The following is a 15253-nucleotide window of genomic DNA, read 5'->3' as shown; positions in this document are numbered from 1 at the left end:
AGAGATCCACCTATCTTAACCTCCTGAGTGCTGGGATTAAAGGCTTGTACCAAAACACTGGACTATATTCTTCGAAGTGTAGTTTTATGATGAGGCTGATGATAAGCTCAGTGGTTAAGAGTGCTTACTACTCTTGCAGAAGAGTTTAGTTCCCAGCACACACATAATAATTATTTTAAAAACAAAAACAAAAGACCACCTCAAATTGTAACAAGACTAAGACTAACATATACAGAAAAACAATGCAGTAAGACTTTGTGGATCAATGTCACTTTGAAGATGTTTATTTATTTATCCTGAGCAAAACAAACAACTAGAGTAAGTTATACACAACCTCTAGTAACATATAATTGCTATAGGCTCTGCAACAGAAAAGAGCACACCCATGACTACTCAATAGATGGTCTTACCCACCTACACTCTGGCTTTTATAATTACTTGGAAGACAGGTTGAGAATCCCTGTAATCAAATACTTGAGACTAGAGGTGTTTGAGAGTTGAAGTCCAGGGTATCTGCATAGACTACCACTTGGGTATCCCTGATCTGAGATCTGTCAGTACTCAGTTCCAGATTTTTGAATATTTGACTTTGATTTTCTGGTTAAGAATGCTCAATCTACTGGTGTAGGGTGTGCACTATTCCTTGTATGAGGATAAATACTCATGAGTGCCCTTCAGAGAGCAGAGGTGAACACTTTCTCATGGAGGTATGCTAGCTTCTCTAAGCGAGTTCTTTTTAGTAGTGGAAGCCATTCCCAGTACGGTAATTCTACCACACGGTACCCAATTTGAACCAGCTGCCTCCTCTTCATATTGTGCAATCCAAGTAGATCCCTGGAACCATAGCAGTATTGGTTCTTGTTTGTGAACTGGATAGCTAGCTTCACTAGTGGGGGCTGCATGTGGGTGAGAGGGCACAAGCCAACCGTACCCACATCCCCCAATCGATCTGTCCCATTGCAATCAGAGTTCGACAAGGGCACAATTGTCTTCTTTCTTAACTCTGTGGGTGGCTGGCCAGTCTCTAATTCAGTTTCCTCCTGGAAATACTTCTTGGCCTTTCCCTTTAGCAACTGATTCATCAAATCATCTGTAAGGATGACTCCCACTTGCTTAAACCGTAATTGGGCTCCATCTTCAGTTGGTGTCGAGTCACTATTAAATGGTAATGGCTTCATGTTACCATCAAGCTGAACCTCTAAGTCAGAAGATCGGGTATGAGGCAAAATCATATGGTGCTTGATGTACTGGGGGCCACCCAACATGGTCTCAAGTAAATAGAGAGTTTCTAGGAATTCAGGCTTTGATCTCATATCCTTGCTTGCTAAATTCCACAGATTTGCAGATGCTTCCTTCTGAAGGTGAGAACTAAGACGATTGCCCTTGTAATCTGGACATTCAATGGCAACTATACCATCAAGAGTAAACAGTTCCTTAGTGAGTTCAAACTTACTTCTCTCTTGAGCTAACCTGACAAACCCTGGGCTCAGAGCAACATTTATGAACTCAGCTGGAAAGTATTCAGAAAATGCCAAGCCAATCAGGCAGGTGAGAAGGTGCTCTGGGTACTGACTGAATTCAGGCATCTTTCTGTGGATTTCATTTATCAGACTGGAATAAAATTCTTCTGTGTTGGGTGGCTTATAATTCAGAGTTCCAAACGACCACAGAATTTTGGCAACATCTTTACTTCGACAGTGTGCTACCCTTGGAGGCAAAGAGGCAGCTACTGCATTCATTACTCTTTCATCCAGGAAGCGTAAGGCTGAGCAGGCAAGAGTGAGATGCATAACACCCTGAACCCCCAAGGAAGGAATTCTCTGAGGAGCAATTTCTCCAAACTGCCTCATGAAATTTACATGATCTACATGAGTGAAGCGGAACATTTTAAGAATATGAACTAAGGTGTGGCTACTCAGATGCTGCATGTTAGCACAAGCTAGATCTCCAATTTTCCGCATGACAAATTCAGAAAGACTACTACTTGATTTAAAAAACCCCAAACAGATTGTACCAACTTCCTCTAAATTGACTGAATCTAGATACTTAAGGATCAGTGATTCTAGTTTTTGCATCAGGTCCTGTGGTACTTGACGATTTTCACCTATAATATAAATTAAGTGAACCAGCTGAGACAAAGATAGCTCTCTCCAGTGTAAATTAAGATAACTAAAAAAAATTTTTAAAAAACGAGGCACTTTGCGGCCTAAGTTCCGCCAAAGATCAGCTACTAGGAGAAGCTGATCCAGATTCATCTCCCATACCTGATGGCAAAATCTGGTTTCATACACATCTAAAATCGAAGGGGAGCTGGGGATTCTTAAGTCAACAAAGGCTTTCAAAATACTGATCAGATCTGAGGTGTTAAAGAGCTGTATGTTTTTCACACTCAGATGGCAGAGCAAAGCAAAGCTGTTACTGGATAGCAAAACAGAATTCTGTTCTGCTGGCAAAGAGCTGAGCTTACAAAAATAATTAGTTATGACTTCTGGCTGGAGTTTATTTTGGTAAAATGTGACTTTGTGCAAAATTAGTTCACCTTCTGAAACAGATAAGGGTTGGCGAGTCTCATTTCTGTTATAGCTGTGAAGCTGGTACTCTGGCCTTAGCTTTAAGAAAACTCGGGTTCCTTCAAAGGAATCAAAGACCTCTACATCCTCTTCACCTCTTCTGGCATTGGGTGAGTCTGGATGCAATTCACTGGCCTTAAGGGTAGAAGCTTTGTTGAATTCCAAACCCAGGTGAGCACTGCTGGTTGTGAAGGTTCTCTGAAACAGGGTGGTATCAATGTTCTTAACTTTTCTGGCAAGATGGCGGGAGCTACTACGTTTAGGGAAATTCTGTTCCCCATATTGTGTGATGTTTTCCATATGCCAATATGCCATGCTTTGGGCTGCATGGTAAGCAGAAGGATTACAAGATGCTTTGTATTTTAAAAGTTTTAATAGCTTGAGAGTTGCTGACATTCTGGAGTCTGTGTTGATCTTCTTGGCAGTCAGAGAAAAGTCAGACGTTCTAGTTTTACGGTGCTTCATTAGAGATGGACAGGGAGATGTTCCACAGAAACTGCCTGTAAATCTTCGGCATACCACAAGAGCCATGGGCCACAAATGATGGGACCAGAATTGGTGCCAGATACTGAAAAAAGGGTAGATGAAGAATGAGTGGTTTCTACCTATAACACAAAATGTACACATTATAAGAATTAGGAGCAGCCAGATGTGGTGGCACACACCCTTTAAATCCAGTACCTACCAGGCAGAGGCAACAGGATCTATGCCAAGACTATCTTATAAAGCCCTGTCTCAAAAGACAAAAGAAAAATGAGAAAAAGAGAAAGATGCAGACTGTACTACTGTCCATACAAGGATTTTCAGTGTTAGTGAATGCCCAGAACACAAGCCATTGAGTGTGAAGGACAAACTCTGAGTGCATTCAATGTTAGTGAATGCCCAGAGCACAAGTGTGAAAGACAAACTCTGTGTGAATTGCAAACAAGAAAACGTTACACCCAAGGCACAATTAGGTGATTTTTAGACTGCTGCTTGATATAAATTCACTTCCTTGTAAAGAACAGATTTCCAAAAGAAAGCTGGGGGTTAAAAGTAGATAACTCATTTCTTTACCCTCAACACATAATAGTCCCTGGAGAATACAAGTAACTGATAAAAGCTGCCACGCTAACAGTATAAAGGAAAAAGTAGGATTTGCTTTTTAAATTTTTGATATGTGCAGATGGCTGTTCTGTCTGCATGTATGTATACGTACTACTTGTGTGACTGGTGTCTGAGGAGGTCAGAAGAAAAGGTTGGATCTCCTGAGCTGGAGTTACAAGCAGTTGTGAGCCACAGGATCTGGGTGCTAGAAACTAAGTTCAGGTTCTCTGAAAGCGCAGGAAATATATTTTTTAAGGCTTTTTAAAAATTTATTTATAGATTTGTATATATATGAATTTATGTTTATTTATTTAATGTGTATGAGTGTTTTGCACACCAGAAAAAGGCATCAGATACAATGGGACTACAGTTATAAACCACTGTGAGTCACCATATGGGCAGTGGGACTTGAACTCAGGATCCCTGGAAGAGCACCTAGTGCTTGCTCTTAACCGCTGAGCTGTCTCTCCAGCTCACAACAGGTATTTCGTGATTCTATTCTTCTAGGTCCATTTTTTTTTCCTTCGAAACAGGATTTCACTGTGCAGCATTGGCTGGCCTTTACAGACCTCGCTTTGTAGTCCAGGCTGGCCTCAAACTCACAGAGATCTTCCCATCTTTGTCTCCCAAGTACTGAGATACACATCATACATCTGGCTTAGGTTAGGTTTCAAAATGAAAGTCTGGGAAGTTCAGAAAGGGTTGTGCATGAGTAGAAGTGTGAATGATAGACCTAAGCAGAAAATATCTAACTCTGAAATTACTCTTTACGGTAGAAAGAATCAGAAATTAAGAATGGCCAATATAGCCCGGCAGTGGTGGCACACACCTTTAATCCCAGCACTTGGGAGGCAGAGACAGGCGGATTTCTGAGTTTGAGGCCAGCCTGGTCTACAGAGTGAGTTCCAGGACAGCCAGGACTACACAGAGAAACCCTGTCTCAAAAAACCGAAAAAAAAAAATGGCCAACAAATATAAATAATAAAAACTTTCATTTTAGAGGATATAAAAATAAAAGCACAGGAGAAACTAAAATCCAGGTGCTGCTTTGGGAAACGTACTTTAATGCTGGCATGAAGGAGGAGGACTATAACCTCAGCTATTCAGAAGGCTGAACCATTTCTCCTGACCCTTAGTGTGCTTTAAAACGGGTGTAAGCTTTAATTAATTATAACCACTGTAACCATCCCAGTTCTTACAGTACAAACTATAGAATCCTGTCATTTTCAATGCTAACCCTCTTAGAAAACTGTCCTCTTTAGGCTGCTTTGTTTTCTGAGTGGTCTTTAGGCTGGCCTCATATTCATGATATTCTTGCCTGTCTACTTAAAACAGGCTGGGCTTACGGGTGGGTACCACCACACCTAGCTTCCAGATGCTAATAACAGAGCTTGAATCACTAGTGCAGGTGATCAGGAGCTGGGATGCATGCATACTCAGAAAGTTGCACATGGTAGTGGTGGGTGGGAAGCAAAGTTCAGAAGCCGTTTACTGCTGATGCATAGGTAGAAAAAAGCCAACTGAAACCCGTGCTTCAATGACAAGCAACACCAGCTCACATGACTGTGCTGCTGACAAACCCAGGGCACAGCACATTTCCCCTGATGGAGGCAGAATGCGATGGTGCCACTGAGTCAGGACTAATTATGTCCTCACTTGGCTAGAAGCAGTACAATTTCCATTTTCCTCCCATGGAAAATAATGAGCAGCCCATGAAAATGGCTCTCCCATATTCCTCCTCCTCTTTTTCAAAAAAGACTTCTTTTTCTACCAAGTGTGGTGGCACATGACTTTAATCCCAGCACTCAGGAAGCAGAGGCAGGCATATTTGATTTTATCTTCAGCCTGGTCTACATAGTAAGGCCTTGATTCAAAAACAAAACAACAGCAAAACCAATTATTTTTCATTTTATGTTACATGGGTGTTTTGCCTACTTGCATGTCTAGGCACCACGTGTGTGGTACCATGGAGCCAAGGTGCTAGATCCTCTGAACTGGAGTCCCATATGTTAGCCACCACATGGGTGCTGGGAACCGAACTGTGTTCTCTGTGAGAGTAACAAGTATACTCTTAACCACTGAGATAGTTTTTTTCTTCATTGCTCATTCTTCTTTTCCTTTCCCCATACTTACTTGCAAACCCCAAGGAGATATGAGTGACCAATTAATGAACCATAGAAGGTTGTTGCTGCAAAATATCTATGAGTGATCTTCTGAAAAGTCTATGTATTTTTTTTAAAGATTTATTTATTTAATATAAGAAGGCATCAGATCCCATTACAGATGGTTGTGAGCCAGCATGTGGTTGCTGGGAATTGAACTCAGGACCTCTGTTAGAGCAGTCAGTGCTCTTAACAGCTGAGCCATCTCTCCAGCCCATGTTTTTTGAAAACCGGTGATGTAGTCCAGGCTAGTATCAAGTTCACTAGGGAGTTGAAGGTGGCCTTGATCGTCTGAGCCTCCCGCCTCCCACTCCTAGAGCTTGAGTTCCAGGGCTGTGCTACCACTACTGTTTTATGAGGTACTGGGGACTGAACCCAGAGCCTCTTCATGCTAAACAAGTACTTCACCAAGTAAGTTGTATTCCTAGGCCTATAAACAATACTTTTAAAAAATCATCTCTAAATGAGATAGAGACATCTCAGTGGTTAAGTGCATTTGGGGCTCTTATAGGGGATCCAGGATCAGTTGTCAACACAAACATGGTGGCTCACAACCAACTGTAACTCTAGTTCCAGGGAATCTATGCCCTCTTCTGGCTCCTGTGGGCACTAGGCATATATACAGTGTATACATCTACATTCAGGCAAGACATTCACACATAAAAGTAATAATCTAGAAAATACTTTTTTAGAAAAATCACCTTTATAAACCAGGCATGAGAGTACATATCTTTAATCGAAGCACTTGGATGGCAGAGACAAGTGGATCTCTGTGAGTTTGAGGCTGGCCTAGTCTACATAGAGAGTTCTAAGACAGCCAGAGCTATATAAAGAAAACTTGTCTTAAAATAACAAACAAAAACAAAAGAAAAAAAGTAAAGAAGATTACCTCTATAGCTGGACATGGTAACACACACTTGTAATCTCAGCACTCAGGAGGTGAAGCAAACATATCCACATAGTTCATTTTTGTGACGTCATGCTGAGACCTAAGCTTAAAAACAGAAAGCTGTGCTGGAGAGATGGCTCATTGCTTAGGAACACTGGCTGCACCTCCAGAAGATTTGAGGTTCAATTCCCAGCACCCACATGTACAACCATCTATAATCCCAGGCCTGGGGTAGCCAGTACCCCTTCTGTCCTCTATAGGCACATGGTACACAGACATACAGGAAACAAAACACCCACAAACAGAAAATAAGTAAATAGAAGGCTGAAGCTACATGAGATCTGCCTCAAGAGAAAACAGACACATAAGCAGTTCACGTTCTAAGATGGAAGTGACAAGAGCCCTGACTGTCTCAGGGCCTCTTCTATACTGTCTTTACTTCTATACCAATGCTGTCTTTACTTCTATACCAATGCTGTCTTTACTTCTATACCAATGCTGTCTTTTTCTTTTCCTAATTAAAATTTGTGTTAATGACAAAAAAATTTAAATTTTTTAAAAATAACTATTTCTCATAAGGAAAAAGAGAAATCTTTCACATGGTACAGAGCCAATGGGCTGAGTGGCGCTTGATTTCAAAGCCTGTAAAGGCCACATTACTGGGAGACAGAGACAGCAACACAATTCAGGAAGCACAGGTCCAGACCTAAGGGAAGGGCTGAAGAAGCTACTTCTTCCACATTTTCCAGATGCCAGGAGCTAGAGTATTAATACCCAGTCAACTCAAGAGTATCTCCTGCCTACCAAATTCTAGTATTCTAGTTATCAGTACTACAGTCAATTCACCCTACTTATACAGGACAAAGAGAAGACTCCAGAACTGACATCTATACGAAAGAATGGATTTTCAGGATATTCTACAATCAAAATAAAGAGTAGTACAACCAAAGACCTAAAAGTTGGCAGATGTATGAAATGGAAAAAATAAAGAGTTTCGGGGGTTGAGGGACTGAAGAGAGAGCTCAGCGATGCAGATCTAAGCTGATTCCCAGCATCTACACCGTGTGCATTTCCATAGGTAATTCCAGCTCCAGAGGATCTAATGTCCTTTTCTCAGCTCTCTGTAACATGGTACACAGACATACATGCAGGCAAAATATGTAGACACATGAAATAAATCTAAAAAAGATGGTGTACATCTTTAAACTCAGCACTTAGGAGGCAGAGGCAGTCTTTGAGTTCAAGGCCAGGCTGGTCTACAGAGTAAGTTAAAGGATAATCCAGTCTTAAAAAACCAAAAATCAACAAACAGACAAACAAAACAACAGTTTTAAGGGCTGGAGAGATGGCTCAGTAGCTAAGAGCACTTGTTCTTGCAAAGGGCCGCAGTTCATTTCCCAGCACCCACATAACTAACAACTCTAGTCCAGATGATACCCTTTTCTGAATGATGAGGCACCAGGCATGCATATGGTACACATACATATATGTAGCCAAAACATTTATATATGTAAAATAAAATAAATCTAAAGGAAATTTAAAAAAAGAAAAAAGAAAAATGTTAATATGCTGGGTATGGTAACACATGCCTTTAATGTACTGGTGAGGTAGAGGCAGGTAGATCAATGTTAATCTGAAGGCAGCCTAAGTCTACATAGTCTACTGGACTAACCAGTGCTATGTAATGAGATCCCTGTCCCAGGAAGGAGGGTGAGTTGGTTTTAAATTAGTTGAGGTGACACTTACTTATATATAGTTCTAACCTCAATACTTCTGAGACTGGGGCAGGAGGATCAACACATGTTCAAGGCTAGCCTAAATTAAACAGAGAAACTTTTTCCAAAATAACAAAACTGACAAACTTCTAATGGATAATCTAAGGATGGACAGACAGACAAATAAGCCAATAATAACATTAGCAATAACTATTGCCAGGTGTGCACATATACACTACAGGTGTAATGGTGCTTAGATTCCCTCCCACACATGCACTACCGGTATAATCCAAGCACCTAAGAGGCTGAAGCAGGAAGGTCGTGAGCTTGATGCCAACATAGATTATACTGAAATCTTCTTTCCAATTTAAAAAAGAAAAAAGGGACAGAGAGAGGCTGAATAGATGGCTCTACAATTAAGTAAACATCCTGCTTTCCCAAAGGACCTGAGTCAGTTAAGCTCAGAAACTCCATAATTGTACCTCCAAGGAAGGTAAAGGCCTGGCCTTTGAAAACACACTCTCACAGCACTCACTCACATACACATATAGAAAGAAAAATAAGATACCATTAAGACAAAAAGTTATACCAGAAACAATTTTATTCCCTGCTTATTAATACTCCCTATTCCTATGTGAATAATGATTACATGATTTTATTACAATAAACTTTGAATAATGATCAACTAAAACTATACTGATGTGGGAGAGGCCAGAAGTCTAGTATGAAAGTACTGTGGTATGGTGATGGTCCTCTGGTTGGTCATCCACAGTGGAATGCATAATACATACAGGTATGTATAAGAGACAGAGACAGAACTGTCGTGGGGAGGGGGCGGGAGGTGTTGAAGACCAGCCTAGGAAACAGGAATAAGTCTCCAAATCAAACCAAAGAGAGGGAGGGCAAGGGGTGAGCAACACTGGCCATATGATGGCTCCTACCTGTAACCCAGGGACCCAGGGAGCTGGAATGGCATAAAAAGTTTTACATGGGAAACTTAGTCCCAGCCTCAAAACAAAGGTCCCAGCTCTTTCTGAGGACCAGGGTTCAACTCCCAGTATCCTCAAGGTAGCTCACAACCATCTATAACTACAGTTCCAAAGGATCCAATGCCCTCTTCTAACCTCCACAGGCACCAGTTGAGCACATAATGCACATACATTCATTTAGGAAAAATACTCATACACATAAATAAGTCTAAAAACAAAAACAATAAAAAGGACCCATGGATGTAACTCAGTAGTTGTTCACTGTCTACCACACCGAGGCCCTGAGTTCACTCCCCAATACTACATAAAAGCAGGAAGAGAGCAAGCAAGCAAGCCCACCTAACCAATAGAAACATTACATGAAAGCAGCTGCTCTAAAATGTCTCTTAATCATGCTGCTATAACACTAAACCAAACTTCAAAGAAAAAGAAATAAACCAATAAATGCCAAAGAACAGACTATTGAAAATGCTTTGGGGAACAAAAATGGAGGAAGAAATGGAAAAAACTGACAGTGTTATAAGTGCTGTTGAACTATTTAAATCACAAACAGGCACAACTTCAACAAAAATTAAATTTACAAAATACATGTGCTAGAAGTGTGGTAGTGTATGCCTGTAATCCCAGCATTTTTGAGGTAGAGGCAGACCATCCTTAACTATACACTAAGTTTGAGGCCAGGCTAGGATATATGAGACCCAGTCTCAAAAATAACAAAACAAGACAAACAAACAAACAAAGGCCAAACCTATCCAGGCATGGTGATACACACCTTTAGTCCCAACATTTGGGAGGCAAAGACAGCCATGAGTTTGAGGCCAACCTGTTTTCTGTTTTACAGAGTGAGTTCCAGGTCAACCAAAGCTACACAGAGAAACCCTGGGGAGGGTGGAATGGTGCTATTAATTCTAGTACTAAGAAGGCAGAGACAGGTAGGTATCTCTGTGGGCTTACGTCCATCCTGATTTATACGGGAAGCTCCTGGCTAGTCAGGGCTACACAATAAGATTCCCTGTCTTTTAAAAAAAAATAAAATAAAAAAAGGAGGTGGAAGGGGATGGACTGGGGGGCAGAAGAGAGGGTGCAGAGTCAGGCAATAGGGAGGAAGACTGTTGCAAAGGAGACATGTGCTGTCAGATAGAGAAAACAGTTAACTCCTTTCCTCAAGGTTTCCCAGAGCACATACAAGAAAGCTGGAAAGAGAACACTATGATATGTTCAATTAATTCCTGGCTCCTTTATTAAAGGATCAATCTGATGCCACTGCACAAAGCTCCCTGCCTGGTATAAATCTTCTAAATGCATCCTACTCTCTGTCTCCTCTTATGGACCCCGATAGAGCACAGTACAGTTTCAAAGTGTCAGTATTCCCAAAAGGAACTGCTCAAGCACCCAGAAGAATGTGACATCACAGAAGCTAGAGACCTTCCAGATACTTGCCTCAGCAAGGCCATTCTAAACCATAGCTCAGAAGTTAGAGAAACTAGAACTGGGCAAAAAAGGTTAGCTAGCCATAGCTGTAAATCAGTTAGTACACAATACACTCAGTACATACAAATTACCAATTACTGAATCTCATATTGTCTTTTTTTTTTTCTTTTTTGCAATGTTAGTAACCAAACTCCGGGCCTCATACATGCTAGGCTTACTATAACCTTAGCCTCTAACTTTTTCTACTGACTAAAGATTCTTGCTGGGAGTCTACCAAAATTTAAAGCCATAAAGGCTTAGAAACTGACAGTAAGGGCCCTGAGCTGTCAGCAAGAACATTAACTAGGCTGTTTCTTCCCTTCTGTTTCTGCACAGGAGCAGAGCTACCAAAGAAATCTAGGATGGTTAAGCATAAGTGCAGAAATGTGTAGGTCAAAATAAGTGTCCACAAACTAAGCCAAAACAAAATAATACCTAGCACAAACCAGCCCTCTTCCTTTTTTCCCCTTCCTCTTCTTTTTTCTTTCTTTCTTTTTTTTTCTTAAAAAAAAAAAAAGATAGGACCTCAAAGTACATTAGCTGCATGGGAAAAACTGAGGACATAACAGTCCCTAGGTATAGCTGAGGAGTTCTATTGTAACTATGAGGGAGAGAAGAGCCAGGGGTATCTGGAAGAGCTCAGAAGGAACATGGCCAATAGACTAAACTGGGCCATGTGGGAGAGGGGAAGGAGAGAGCCAGAAGCCAAGAGGCCAGGAGAATGGGAACCAAGAGGCAAAGGAGTCAAAGGGCTGGTAGTCAAAATGGCTGAGATTATGTAGAAATCAGAGAAGCCAGAAGAAGGGAAACTCAGTCTGTGGGTTGGAGAGGTTAGTGTAGAAGGGGGAGTCTGCCAGCCAGGATGACTCTGTAATGGGAGCTGCTGGTAGAACATGATGGCCATTTGAAATGTTAGACAGGCACCTCAGTTAGCCATTTGTCCTAGGTTGGAGAACTTAACACTAGTCATAGAGACAGGCCTTGAATTGTGTGCTAAGATTAGACCTATGTCACCATGCCCATCCTCCACTTTAGAAAACGCAAGCAGGTGGAGAGAAATGTAAACACCTACACAGTCATGAGAGAAATTTCTCAACAATAGTTCCCATCAAATGCAACCAAACACTTGGGTTTTTTTCTTTTTAACCTGTTTTTTTTTTTCCAATTTGTAAAGTTTTAATGTAAGAAACTTCAGAATTCCCTTTTTTAGAGGGGTTGGGAGAGTTCAGGGTCTTACTATACCCCTATCTGGCCTCAAACTAAAAGAGATGTACCTCCTTTACCTCCTGAATGGTGGCATTAAAAACACACACTGAGACTGGAGAGATGGCTCAGCAGTTAAGAGCACTGACTACTCTTCAGGTTCCAGCAACCACATGGTGGCTCACAACACTCTATAATGGAATCCAATGCCCTCTTCTGGTGTATCTGAAGACAGCTACAAGTATATTCATATACATAAAATATATAAATCTTTTTTTTTTTTTAATGCACCACCAGCCAGCCAAAGTCATGCCTTTAGTCCAGTACTCAGTAGGGAAAGGCAGTAGGATCTCATGAGTCTGAGTCCAGGACAGCCAGTGCTAGTTACAATGAGAAGACCAGGACAGCCAGTACCGGTTACATTGAGAAACCCTGTCTTGGGGTAATGGGGAATGGGGGGAGAGTTCACTACCATGGCTGGCCAGAATTCTTTTATACTTAAGTTGTCTTATGAAGCCCAGGTGGTAGGAGTGGTGGAGGTGGTAGCGGCAGAGCTAGTCTTTAACCCCAGCACTTGGGAGGCAGGGTGTCTGTGAGTTCAAGGCCAGTCTGGTCTACAGGGCAACATCCAGGACAGCTAGAGCTACACAGAGAACAAAAAACAAAAAGCAAAGAAAAAAAAGTTGACTTACTGGCTGGAGAGACTGTTCACTGTTTAAGAATACTGGCTGCTCTTCCAGAGGATCAGGGTTTGATTCCCAATGCCCACACTGTGGCTCACAATCAACTTTAATTCAAGTCCTAGAAGATCCACCGCCCTCTTCCGGCCTCCTCCAGCACTGCATACAAATAGTGCAGACATGCATAAATGCAAACTGCCTATATACATACAATAAAAATAAAGGAAAAAATTGACTTACTTACATGATAAATACCAAGGCTCCGTTGGGGACCAAAAAGGGGGGGAAAAACAATGAATGAGGAAGACACACAGGCACATCAGACCCACACAATTCTCAGCTGAATGAAACAAACAGTAGTCTTCAGATTTTAGTTTCATCCACCAAGCAGGACTAAATCCCTTAGGGCTAGCCTGAAGCAACTGAGGGCAGTAAGCCTCAGAACCTAGTTCTAGAAAGGCACTGCTCTGAGTACTCACAGTGTGGGCAAAGTGCAGAAAACACGAGCACAAAATACCAGTTCCCTTTGACGTTAGCGTGCCTAGATATGAGCTCCACAGGACGAAGCAATGCCCAGATGCCTACGCTGAGTGAGCAAAGAAGCCCCTGAGAAGACTCGAACGTATCTAGTATAAAGGCTCCTGTCCAAGGTTCCTGAGTCAGTGCAAAGAGATGTTATGATCATAACAGAAAAGGAGCAATCATTTCCTATCCCTGGAGAGAGAAAGAGAAGGGAGAAACACCACTGACCCGAGCTGGACAGCCAGAAACTGCTTAAAATGAAGAAAAGGTATATGTCCTATTGCCTCACCCCGTCCTAAGCCCTAAACCAAACGCTGCTCAAAGTGCTGGCGAGACGCTGGTCAGAAACAGACCCTCAGGCCCCGCCCAAGACCCGCTAAGTCGCGTTGCAAGGGCTTCACGTGCACACTAGAATGTAAAAAGGAACCGGATAGACTGTTCTCACAACAGCCCTGTGAGATACGTACAGACACGATCTCCACTTCACAGGGAGTTAAAAGCACCGTTCGAAGAAGTCTTTTGCCCACTCTCACAGCAGTCCGGTGTGATAAGGTGACCCTAGATGCTGAGAGGCGCTCGGATGGGCGCGAGGGTAGCCGGCTGGGAAGCACCGCCTCGGAGCAGCAGGCTCGGGATAACCAGGATGGCGGAGCGCGCGGCCCGGGCCCGACGGGGCCAGAGTGCAGGCAGCAAGCCGAGCCTCCCCGGCCGCCAACTCACCTGAAGCCCACGAAAGTAGCGCCCTAACTCCAGTCCCGGGCCGCACCAGGTAAGTCAATACACACAGTCCTCCAGCATCAACCGCTCCACAACCCACTTCCGGCCAGCGGCCCTCTCCTTCCGCTTGCGTTGGTACGGGAGCCGCCGAGGCTCAAAAGACTACAGTCAGCGTTTTCCATGAATGTTTTCCAGCTTTTGACTTCAAGAGGTAGCTTAGAACATGTAGGGAAAAAAAAAAATAAAAAAAAAAAAAAAAAATATATATATATATATATATATATATTATCGTAGAAGGATCTGTTTGAAAGTAATTGAGCAGAAGTAATTGGCACAGGTTCGAATCCTAGGATTGCCATCTGGGTTTTATGACTGGAGAAGTCACGCAAACTTTTCAAGCCTAGTTTGTCATCTATACAAAGAGGATAATGATGCATTTCTAATAGTGGAAATGCTTTCAAAAGAGGAACTAGCAATGGATAGATGAAAAATGGATGCAAGGAGCCGAGCAGAGTGATGCACGTCTTTAATCCCAGGACTAAAGAGTCAGAGAGGCAGGTAAGTCTTTATGAACTGGATGCCAGCCTGATCGACATAGTTCCAGAACAACCATGGCTATATAAAGAAACTTTGTCTTGCCGGGCGGTGGTGGCGCACGCCTTTAATCCCAGCACTTGGGAGGCAGAGGCGGGAGGATTTCTGAGTTTGAGGCTAGCCTGGTCTACAGAGTGAGTGCCAGGACAGCCAGAGCTACACAGAGAAACCCTGTCTCGAAAAACCAGAAAAAAGAAAAGAAAAGAAACTTTGTCTTAGAGAGAGAGAGAGAGAGAGAGAGAGAGAGAAAATGGAGCTGGTGCTGAAGGCGGGTAGGTCAGGGTTTGTTTTCTACCTCTCTTAGGAGGGCCTCACACCTGGCTGGTTTGGCTATCAAGGCAAGAAAGATTCTACCAAGTCCTATGTAGTAGCAATGCCTGGTCCCAGGCCTGTGGGTGTCTGTTCAATCTTCAGCCTTGTCAGTGCCATCTGTTTGAGAAGCTGTGAAGGAGAACTGAGAGAGGCATCATACTCTCTCCAAAGCACTGGGGCTGGGGGTAGGGCAGAGGGGAGAGAGAGACCGGCTATATAAGAGGTTGTGGCAAAGAGATTTGAGACCAGTTTCCAGCTTTTGAGTTCTATGTAAGGCAGTCTGCCTGGGTATGAACATTTGTGCCCCATAGACCGTTGGTAACATGGCTTACACTGGCTGGGGA

General features: G+C 42.5%; 2 protein-coding genes across 8 annotated transcripts in view; both read right to left on the bottom strand.

The window, feature by feature from the left end:
- Ubox5 (U-box domain containing 5) overlaps window positions 1-14052 on the bottom strand; it is a 34739-nt gene extending 20687 nt beyond the window's left edge. For 2 of the 3 annotated variants that reach the window (XM_028754444.1, XM_028754460.1), the window contains exon 1: window positions 12777-12853. The gene's annotated coding sequence lies outside the window, so the exon portion shown is untranslated. Of the gene's footprint in view, window positions 1-12776; window positions 12854-14006 lie in introns of those variants that run through there. The other variant, XM_028754452.1, reaches the window with a different exon arrangement.
- Fastkd5 (FAST kinase domains 5) lies at window positions 259-14096 on the bottom strand. Of its 5 annotated transcripts, none has more exons than XM_028754428.1 (3): window positions 14007-14096; window positions 12777-12923; window positions 259-3138 (listed from the first exon to the last, which is right to left on the bottom strand). In XM_028754428.1, the coding sequence occupies exon 3, from the start codon at window positions 3099-3101 to the stop codon at window positions 675-677; it is 2427 nt and encodes an 808-aa protein (XP_028610261.1). In that variant the 5' UTR covers window positions 3102-3138; window positions 12777-12923; window positions 14007-14096; the 3' UTR covers window positions 259-674. The 5 variants fall into 5 exon arrangements, with proteins under 5 accessions (XP_028610261.1, XP_028610268.1, XP_028610234.1 ...); XM_028754401.1 differs by lacking the exon at window positions 14007-14096 and adding an exon at window positions 6708-6812 and having other exon boundaries at window positions 263-3175; window positions 12777-12889; XM_028754412.1 differs by lacking the exon at window positions 14007-14096 and adding an exon at window positions 6708-6807 and having other exon boundaries at window positions 263-3175; window positions 12777-12888.
- Between the last annotated feature and the right edge of the window lie 1157 nt (window positions 14097-15253).

The sequence above is a fragment of the Grammomys surdaster genome, unplaced genomic scaffold (assembly GCF_004785775.1).
Source record: "Grammomys surdaster isolate TR1022 unplaced genomic scaffold, NIH_TR_1.0 129, whole genome shotgun sequence".
Lineage (NCBI taxonomy): Eukaryota > Metazoa > Chordata > Mammalia > Rodentia > Muridae > Grammomys > Grammomys surdaster.
Note: the sequence above shows the minus strand (reverse complement) of the source record. Positions and strands in the feature narration are given on the sequence as shown.